Source organism: Capsicum annuum, chromosome 4, assembly GCF_002878395.1.
Source record: "Capsicum annuum cultivar UCD-10X-F1 chromosome 4, UCD10Xv1.1, whole genome shotgun sequence".
Taxonomy (NCBI): domain Eukaryota; kingdom Viridiplantae; phylum Streptophyta; class Magnoliopsida; order Solanales; family Solanaceae; genus Capsicum; species Capsicum annuum.
The window spans coordinates 67,733,398-67,743,721 of NC_061114.1; the positions used below are offsets into that span (position 1 = coordinate 67,733,398).

General features: G+C 34.8%; 1 protein-coding gene across 1 annotated transcript; it reads left to right on the forward strand.

The window, feature by feature from the left end:
* Nucleotides 1-8,239: 8,239 nt before the first annotated feature.
* On the forward strand, nucleotides 8,240-10,181 carry LOC124897952. Its single transcript, XM_047411573.1, has 4 exons — nucleotides 8,240-8,269; nucleotides 9,010-9,102; nucleotides 9,226-9,928; nucleotides 9,982-10,181. Exons 1-4 carry the CDS (start codon nucleotides 8,240-8,242, stop codon nucleotides 10,179-10,181), a joined length of 1,026 nt encoding a protein of 341 aa, XP_047267529.1.
* The last annotated feature ends 143 nt before the right edge of the window (nucleotides 10,182-10,324 follow it).

Here is a 10,324-nt window from a genome sequence, read left to right on the forward strand (position 1 = left end):
GAAATCGAGAAGGTATGGCACTAGATAGGTCCTTGAGGCTGGACAAAAATAGTATTCAAAGCATGATAATTCTAAGTATACTGTCGATCAATTCATTAACAGGTAGAACCTGTTAAGAGAGTTTCCTAATGTCATGCATCGGATAGAAGTGTTACACATGTACTTCTTATTTGAACAGCCTCATGAGTGAAACTTGAGACATGTTATGGAATTTTATGCTAATTGGTACCCATAAAAGAGGGACTAAAAGGTCAATATACGAGGACAGGTTGTCACTTTCACTGCTCATTCATTGAATGTTCTTCTTGGTACACTTGAAGTTGATGTTAATCCCCTGAAGTTGATGAATGTCAAACCACTATATGCTGATATCTGTAATTTATTATGTGGAAACTACTCGACAGCACGAGGGACATGCCATAGAGATAGTGGTATTTATCTGATTTTACCCATCAGTCATATGAACAGGGTGGCCCAAATTTAGACGAAGACTATATAAACTTATCTCATAGAGGCAACTCACCTGACTGATGTGACACGTGATAGGGTATGTCTTATTTATGCCTTAATGCATGATGATTTTGATGTGAATATAGGTGTTGTAATTTTCTCAGCTATGAAAAAGGCGTGCTTCAATCCTGAGCAAAAGTATGGCTTTGGATGTTTACTGATGAGGTTCTTACAAGAACAGAGGGGTAGAGGAAGATGAACTGGACTATAGGCCACCTGTGGACACTCGCCCTATTGATGTATCCCATACTAAGGGGAGTACAACTCATAGTTCTGCATTTACTATGCCCGAGCATCAGGCTCAGAATGATGAAATCACTGCCTGAATATATGAGCTTCATCTTCTTCAGTTATGAATTAATAGGCGTCTAGCTACCCAATAGAAGATTAGAGATATAGAGTTGGACTATCCTCTTGGTCATTATACGAGGACCATACTGCGGATAGACCCTAATTTTGTGGATCCTATTGATGATGATGTGCCTACTGACGAGGAGCATCGACTGTGTGATTCAGATTTAGAGTCAGAGGAGGCAGATGCAGATGAACCAGACTTAGAAGATGAGGCTTATGGTTCCAACTCTGATGATAACATAGACGGGATATGACCAGGGAGTTTCTCCCCATCCCATACTTGGTTTACTTTGTAAGCACTGGGACAATGCTTCATTTTAAGTATGGGGTGACAGTGGTATTTCATAAATTATACTATATTTGTTTTATTTTGTTAGTTGTTTTCTTTTTGTGTGTGACATTCACTCATTCTAGCTATTCGGAACTATATGGTCTGTAATAGTTAGTATTGATTAAATTGGCTTATTAGTAGTTGTTTTTTTGTTTTATGCTTAGTAGTTACTTTTGTTTAAGTAGGAGTAAATTTTTTTTGTTTTTTTTGCCCTCAAGGCAATTCGTAATAAGTCATCATAGTTAGGTGCCCTCCCTATGATAGATGTATGGCGACCGTCTTAAGGGGAGTTAGTCATAGGAAATTGAGAAGTGATAAGAACTAAACCTTAACTTTTAGGAGAAATGCTTTGTGTGGGCCATGTGGCTGATGAACTTGGAACATATTTGTTTTGAATAAAAGATATGTCATAAATTGAAGAGGGATCTTATTTTAGACACTCAAACTCAATAGGTGTGATTTTTGGTTTGTTGGTTTAAAGTTGAATTTGACAAGTGCAAGATCGGAATCCAATAGGGAGCAAGCTTGAATCTTGCATGCATCAAGAGTGGGAGAGGTTTAGTTATTCTACATGCATAGTGATGTCTAGAACTTGCCCGGTGTGTTTTCAAAGCGAAATAAATAATGTTGGGTGTAGGAAATGATGTAGGCATTTTTCTTGATAGATGAATTTTTAGACCTCATTTACCTACCCTTGTGAGTATTCCTAGTTAGCTCTGTTAAGCCTATAGCTTAATTTATTTGGTAGCCTCATGAGTAGCCTATTCTCTTTTTTTTGTTAATCATAATTTGATCCAAAACACTTCTAAGCACTTTAGTGAAAATTATTAGAATAAGGAGTAGAAATTTAACTAAGGATTGTGGTGAAATTGAAGCCCTTAAGATATTGCTATTGAGATAGGAAGTGACATATGTGGTGATTGAGAGTGTGAAATAAAGAAAAGAAACAAGTGTTAAGAGAAAGATTAAAAGAGAATAACTATAAAGAAAAAATGGTGACTGAATGACACTCCCACATAGTGTGTGTACATGTATTCCAAGATAGGTCTAAATCAATAGAAGAATGGAAGGTTGTGAGGAAAGAATTTGGTTGTTAATTTGATGGTTTAAGTGTTTAGGTGATGTACTAAAGCGCTTAGGGAGATTAGCCACTATTTACCCAAATAGTTCCTACCCATCCCGTAGCTTACATTACAACCTTGAAAGACCTAGTTAATCCTTCATCCTAACATTTGACTATTAATAGAGTAGTACACTAAGGGCAAGTCTATAGTTCATTATCTATCGTGTATGAATTCTGTGTTGAGAGTGAGCGATTTGTTTTCTTTTGATATTCCCATTCTGTTATGTATTGTAAGATTGAGAGTGGATGTGGGAACTTTCTTGTGGTGAGGGTACATGTGGATGATAGTCAGGTGACGCATGGATGTTCTCAATTGAACAACTTCATTGAGTTTGCCAACAAACTGGAAATTCCCTTTTGAGCTGAGGTAATGATGTTTGAAAAGAGTAGTCCCATGTTTTTAAAAGTGAATTGACATATGTTAAGATAAGAGTCTTTGTTTGGTCTATAAGTGCCCGACATAAGTATTTCGCCTTGTTTATGATGATTAAGCTTAATTGAATATAGTGTTGCTTGAAGTGTTTGAGGAAGAACAAAGTTCTAAGTGTGGGGAGGTGATCTTGGGCATATTTATATGTCCAAGAACCAATATTCACCCATAATAGGCCTAGTTCTATGAGCTAAAATATGTATTTTTATTGTGTTTGGTGTCCAATTGTATGATGTGATACTAATGGATATGATTAGTAATGCAGGATGGATTGTTAATGAGTTTTGGCTCTATTGGATACATCGCAGGAAGTAAGTGATGATCGATGCTGTGAGATTGATTATATGAATTGGAGAAGAGACTTTCAATGAGTTTGGAAAGCATACACGGAAGGTTGAAGAGAGTAGAGGAGCAACTAGATAACGGGGATTCTTTGCCTTAGTGAAATTTGGTGAGTCAAATTCTAATGAGCTTAGGCGATTAGCCCGTGATGTCGGTCTCACAGCAGTAGACTAATATGGGAGACGTAGTCCTTACATCGATGGGATATAGCGGGTGACGCGGGCTCTACTACTGCAGGCTGACTCCTGCAACGCAGGGGTTATTTTATCACAAGCAAAGTTCTTTCTATTATAAAAGCCAAAACTAAAATAGAATTGGGACACTTTTGTCATATATAACCAGAGGAGAAAAACACCACACTTTATTTCTTAGGGTTCTTTAAACTTTATTATTCAGAGATTACTTTTAGATATGTTTAATTATTCATTTTTTATGGTGAATTCGAACATGGGTGGCTAAACACCCTTGTTCTTGGGTTGAGGCCGAAGACATGATTGCACTTTGACATTCTTTATCGTAGTTTAACATTGAATTATCGTATGGATTATTCTTAATCTCTTGTGCTTACTATTTTATGATTGGCCACCATTAAAATAAACCTATGTTCCTATGTGAACCCAGGAGGAGAATCATAGGATAGAACGAAGAGATTAAGGAGCACTGCTCTTATTCTTTTATAAAATAAGATATTTGAATTAGAATCTAGGATAGGAATAAGCCTTGTTGACACCCAATTTTGTCCCGCCTTTCTTTCAAGTCATCTCTTTGTGCTTCTAAATAATTTTGACAGCTCAAATATACATATATATGCGTATGTATATGTATGTTATTCCTACAATTAGGAGTTTATTAAAGTCCTGCAACTATTTATATTTTAAAATTAAGAATCATCGATATTATTATTATTATTATTATTATTATTATTATTATCATCATCATCATCATCTACTACTACTATTTTGGTTACATTTTAAATTACTGTCGCATTTCCTAAACTTTCTCAAAAAAGGCATTTATTTTTTATCGAATTAGTATTTTTGTAACTTTCTTCTTTATAAGTTTTATCGTATTATCATGTAACTTTGTTTAAGTTATTTATATTTTTTAGCATCAAATGGTTTTTGTCATTTATTCGGATATTTATAATATGTTCTTGTTAAAAGTGTTATTTAAATTAATTTAGAAGCCCAAATAACGTGAGAAAGAAAAATATTTAAATCAACCCATTCTTTTGAATATTTTTACAATCTTGGCCCAAATTAAGGCCTGATCCATCAAAGCCCACCTTTTCTCTCCTTTTGCACCTCAGTGCCATGTGGGTTCCATGTTTGCCGCACCTCTCACTTTTCCCACACTTTGACATGCACCCCACACCTCATTCACCATGTGCTATGCCCATATTGGCTGGTCAACATCCACCTTAAAATCCCAAAATCTCATTTACCATGAAGAGAGTCTATTATGCCCTCACTTACCCACATAAAATACCTATAATACCCTCAATACCCTAAAAATGTGGCCTGAATCTTTCCTCACTTACTCAATACTCTGTCTCTCTTCCAAAGCACCAGAATGTGTTCTTTTCCTCTTCAAGCAAAATACATAACAACTTTCACCATGGATGAAGCCTGCTCCTCCATTCTTGTGTCATGGCTATGTCAATCACGTGAAGGGACAAGCCCATCTAAGTTCACAACCCAAAATGTTCGAATTTTAATGGTAACTTTTGACTAAGTTCAAAATTAAAAAATGATTTTCCCACCTAAGGGAACCCCCAAGAACCCTAATTTTCTTGGGAGGTTTCCGGGGGGGGGGGGGGGGGGGGGGTCTTGGGCACCAGCCCCTCCCCCCCCTCTTTTAACCATTATTTTCCTTTCTTCTCTAAAAAAAGAGCATTTGTTGTCTTATCTGTTCTGTTTCTCAGGCGAGCAAAATTTCCTTTCTATTTTGGTCATCTCTCCAGTCTTGAACAAGCTTTTGATCTGCCGCATCCCTCCTCGCTGTAAAGATTATTACTTGTTTCTGTTGTGATCCCAAAGTCGAGTGTTTAAAACTCAGAATCATTCATATTCAAGAGTAGAATCGTCACTGAAGGGCTTTAGTTCGCTGCTCTCGAAAAGGTCAGTCTATCAAAATTAAGACTTTTTCCTTATTATTTTTCTTTTTACTATTGGAGCAGGATACACATCATTTGATTGTGGGTATTATATGTTAATTGGCTCTAAATTAATATTTTTGGAAAAATTATTAAGTTGGTGGAGCATTAATCAAACCAAGTTGCTTAAGTACTGGTTTTCTAAATGTTCATATATGTTGCTCTGTTTATGCTGATATATATATATAAAAAGGATCAAATAATGGATTTATTTGTTTTTTTTATGTTTTCTTAAAACTGTATCTCCACCAGTTCCATTGAAAGCCCTGTTATAAGCTTTTTTTTTTAAATTACAGAAAAATCATGTTTAGGTGTCTTGATAGTTGTGTTGTGTTCATTTTTAGCGTTTTGGTCCGTGCTTAGCAGTATTTGCCAACTGTATTGATCTATGAATAGATAGGAATTGAAATTTTATTACTATTTCAATCCTTATACTCAGTTGTTTATTCTTTTATCTCCTTATGAGGTTTCTTATCTTTGTATGAACATTCTTATCTTTAGGATTTGGACGAGTATTAAACAAATGTTCTGACTTGGACTTTAAATTTTTTAAAGTTTTTATCTCAATATATTTCTCCAAAGATTATAGAACTTGTAGGCATATCATATTTTCAATTTTTTCAAGATAAATTATGATGTTCTTTTACTTGGGAAAAAATAGCCGCTTGCCTCTTCGTCTTGACGTTGTTATGGTATAAATAATACTGATCACATTATCACAAATATCTTACTTGCTCTCTTGTTTTTCTTTTAATAAAAAAGCATGGCATATTGTTCTGTTAGGTTCGGCTGTGACTACTTTTAATGATATGGATTAACTCTACATAGTAATACTATAAAATCTTGTGTTCCTTTTCCTCATTTGTGATAATTTGAAATGACTTTCTAAAGGATACAAATTATGAATGGGTGTGCGCCCCCATTTTATTTCATTTTTTTTATATTCTATGTGTGGAGGACTCATCTAATTCTTTTCTTTTCTCCCTTTATATGTACGCTTCGGAGAAAATGGAGTCTTAATTCAAGACTCTCGCTAATGAGATCTCAAAAAATGAGACTCGACATTACCCTTCATCAGAACAAGGGATCACATTCTGTACACTCAATTAAAATTCGCTAGCAATCTAAAGCTGCTTCCTTTCCTTCAAGCTCTATTTCTTTCATATACATGTCATATTATCTTTCATTACTTCACCTCTTTTCACACTGTTGTTTAGGATTTTTGTTTTGGTTTCTTATGTTTGAATTAGTATAGTCTTATTAAGATAGATGACAATTTATCTAATATCCTTCCCATCCTTTAATTAGACAGTAATTTTAAATTAATCACTTGGCTTAGGCGTATGACTAGTATAGTTAAAGATTAAAATTTGATAGGCAAAAGACATACCTTTTTGAATAATTGATTGAATTGTTAGAACCCCTTAATGGTTTAATATAGAATAAAGACTTTATCTTTCGAATTAAAGTTAGTCTTAACTAATTAGTAATTTTGATTTAATCAAATATAGGTTTTGGCCGTTGGAAGATTTATTGTTGTTAGACTTGATAGTCGGCTTTACTTATTTTCGATATACTAATTAATTTCGTTTAACATAAAGGATGGCAACTATGTCAATTTGATTTCTTGACGCATTCTTAGGATTTTTAAATGACAAAGATTTTTTTTAAAGTATGTCTTTTCTTGATAAAAAACAAAATCTTAAGTCACTAGTAGATTTAAGCAATTATAAATATTCCAAGCTAGCTTTCAATAATCTATTTTGTATGATGTGGCTAATTTTGTACTCATCTATTTTAAAAAATTGATAAAGGAAGGGCAAAGATTTTTCTTAGAAATAAAAATGTGCAACTTTTATAACGTGACTAATTTGTTTAAACTATTAGTTAGGAACCTTTGTAAATCTTTTCTACAAATAATTTGAAGTGGCTTCCTTTAACAATATTAAAGTTCTGCGTCATTTTTTAAAGACAATAAAAGCTATTTTTATTTATTTTTTGCAAACGAGTGGATTTTTAATATGTTAAATCTTTGTCTTATAGATGATTAACATGGATTATTTTAAAAGATATATAATGCCTCACTTATATCCTTTTTAATTTAGTATCGATTGCTTTATCTAATCTAAGTTTGGCCAGTTAACCGTAGTTAGCGGATCCTTTAGGGTGCCTAATCCCTTTCCTATAGGATAATTAGAATCCTTACCTAGAATCACTTAGTTAAGTAGACCTAAAAGTGAAGTCTTTAGTTGTTTTAATCTCTTAGTTTACAATAGGTGTTCTAATTCACCGTAGAACTAATTAGGTGGCGACTTCCTTTAATTTAATTAGAAGTTTGTCCAATATATTGTACTTCGGTTTGACTCGTGTTAAAATGGGGTATAATATGGTTCACTTGCAGGAAGATAGCTTAATGCATCTAAATGGATTATTTCATCCACACTCAATGATGTAGTTGCAATGTCTAGTTAGGTAGAAGATTAGAGGTTGGGATACCATGATCATACTATAACCCCTATGAATTAATAACTCGATAATCAACTAAACTACGATAAGAATAGAGATTTGTAGGATTGTTAAAAGTGTCTCAACCCTGGACTTCTTACTATTATTGTTTACAACCCTGCTTACGTTGCTATTGTCACATTTTGTTATTTCGTTATTAATTATATTTTTGCTTGAAAACAATCATATTGATACTTTGAACACTTGATACATTCTTGACAAAAACTAAAGTTGATTGAGTTTCTAGTTACATAGTCCTCGTGGGTATGATATCCGACTATTCTAGTCACTATATTACTTGTACGATCGCGTGCACTTGCATGTGCGTTAGACCACAACAAGTTTTTGACGTCGTTGTTGGGGACTATTTTAATTAGTGATTTTCTAAATATATGGTTTTTTATAGTAAGTTTTAAGTGTTAACGACTTGATCTTAGTGGCTGACTTTTGCAGGACTAGCTGAATACAAGACTGGTGAGAGATAGAGAGATGGTAAAGCCTTATTCGGAACCAGAACTGGTATTTCAATGGAGGCGAAGAGCTCATTATCCAATTCAGAATGTTCAAATGGTGGAGCAAAAGGATCCTAATCTTATTATCTAGTTGATCCAAATGCTAGACATGTTCCAGCACCGGTTATTCCAGCTATTCCTGTTCAAGCAGTGGTAAGATTTGTTCATGAAGTGACAATCCCACTTACCAACCATGCTACAAATAGCATCCGCAAGCCAGAGGCGGGTGGTCGGTTTGACTTAAAGAAAAATATGGTGTACTTATTGTGCTCAGCTAGGTAATTTGCTGAATTTTCACATGAAGACCCATAGGAGCACATACAAACCTTTCTAAAAATTAGCAATACCTAAATTCTTATAAGGGTATCTATTGATTATGTCAGACTAAATCTCTTCCCCTTTTCTTTCTCATAGGGTGGAAATCAGGTGCAAAATAACAATCAGTATAGGGGGCAAGTATAACAAAATCAGCAGTTGCAGGTTCAGCAGAATCAGACCACAGCTCAGACTAGCAATATTGAAGAGGTGTTGAAAAATATTATGTCTACTCAAGCACAGTTGGTAGTAGATTTCAAGAGCCAACAATTGATTACTATGAACTTAGAGATGCAGATAGGTCAGTTGATAGGAGCACAGAACACTAGACCTCAAGGAGGTCTGCCAAGTGACAATGAGCTAAATCTAAAACATGTAAATGCAGTCACAACTTGGAGTGTATTGGAGTTGAAAGAGTTGTAACCTAAACAGGTAAAATCAAAGGACACTGATGCTAAAAAAGAAAAAGATGACAAACAGTGCAAGGAGGATAAAGTGAAAGTGAATGCAGAAAAAGCAAAAAAAGTCAAACCACCTCCATCCTTCTTGCAAAGGTTGTAGAAACATAAAGAGGAGACTAGATACAAGAAGATCTTAGACATTTTGAAATAGGTTCATGTAAATCTCCCTCTTGTTGACATCTTACAGAGTGTTCCAAAGTATGCAAAGTATGTGAATGACATTATTGTAAACAAAAACCGCTTGACTGAATATGCTGCAGTTGTACTTACTGGGGAGTGCACTTCCAAAATTCAAAATAATTTTCCCATAATGCTGAAAGATCTAGAAATATTTACCTTGCAGATTACCATAAGTCAATCCATCAGCACTAGAGGTTTATGTGATTTAGGGGCAAGCATCAATCTAATGCCCACATCTTGGTATAGAAAGATGGGTCTTGGGAGTCCCAAACCCATGACTATTATTTTACAATTAGCTGACAAGTCTTTTTCTAGGCCTGACGGGATCATTGAAGATGTATTGGTGCAAGTGGGATCTCTTATTTTTCCAGTGGATTTTGTTGTTCTTGACTTTGATGTTGATCCTCCTGTTCCATTTCTTGCTATATATGCAGAATTTTCTACTATTATAGTAGTCAACCTTGAGTCTGCACGTCAATTTTTAATATCTAATGACCCACTTGAGCGAGTTTTAATAGGGTGTGATCTCTATGGTGATATTGAGGCACTTGAAATGGTGCAAATTGTGGATTTAGCATTGATTGACAATAGAGTCACTGAGCTTAAATCATTGAATAGACCGATTGGACCATCTCCAAAGGCGTCTATTGATGAAGCACCTAAACTAGAGCTCAAGGATTTTTATCCTAATTTAAAATATGTTTTCCTTGGTGATAATGATACTTTGCCTGTGATTTTGTTTATAGGTTTGTCTAATGTGCAGGTGAGAGAAGCAGTAGTAGTTTTGAAAAGAAGAATGAAGGCAATCGAATGGCAGATGTCGAACATCACAGGAAGCAATCCAGCCTTCCATATGCACAAAATACATATGGAAGAGGGATACAAAGCGAGTGTACAATATCAGTGCAGACTGAATTCAGTGATGAAAAAAGTGGTCAGAAAGGAAGTAATAAAGTGGCTTGATACTGGGATAGCCTATTCTATATCCGAAAGAAAATGGGCCATCCCTGTACACTGTGTCCCAAAGAAATGTGGGATGATTATGGTGACCAACAAAGATAATGAGTTGATTTCTACTCTCATGGTGACTGGTTGGAAGATTTACA

Coding starts and splice junctions, on each gene's coding strand:
- LOC124897952 (XM_047411573.1), top strand. CDS start 8,240: ATGGTAAAGCCTTATTCGGAACCAGAACTG. Junction 8,270..9,009: donor CTTATTCGGAACCAGAACTG/GTATTTCAATGG, acceptor TAACCTAAACAG/GTAAAATCAAAGGACACTGA. Junction 9,103..9,225: donor ATGCAGAAAAAGCAAAAAAA/GTCAAACCACCT, acceptor GACATCTTACAG/AGTGTTCCAAAGTATGCAAA.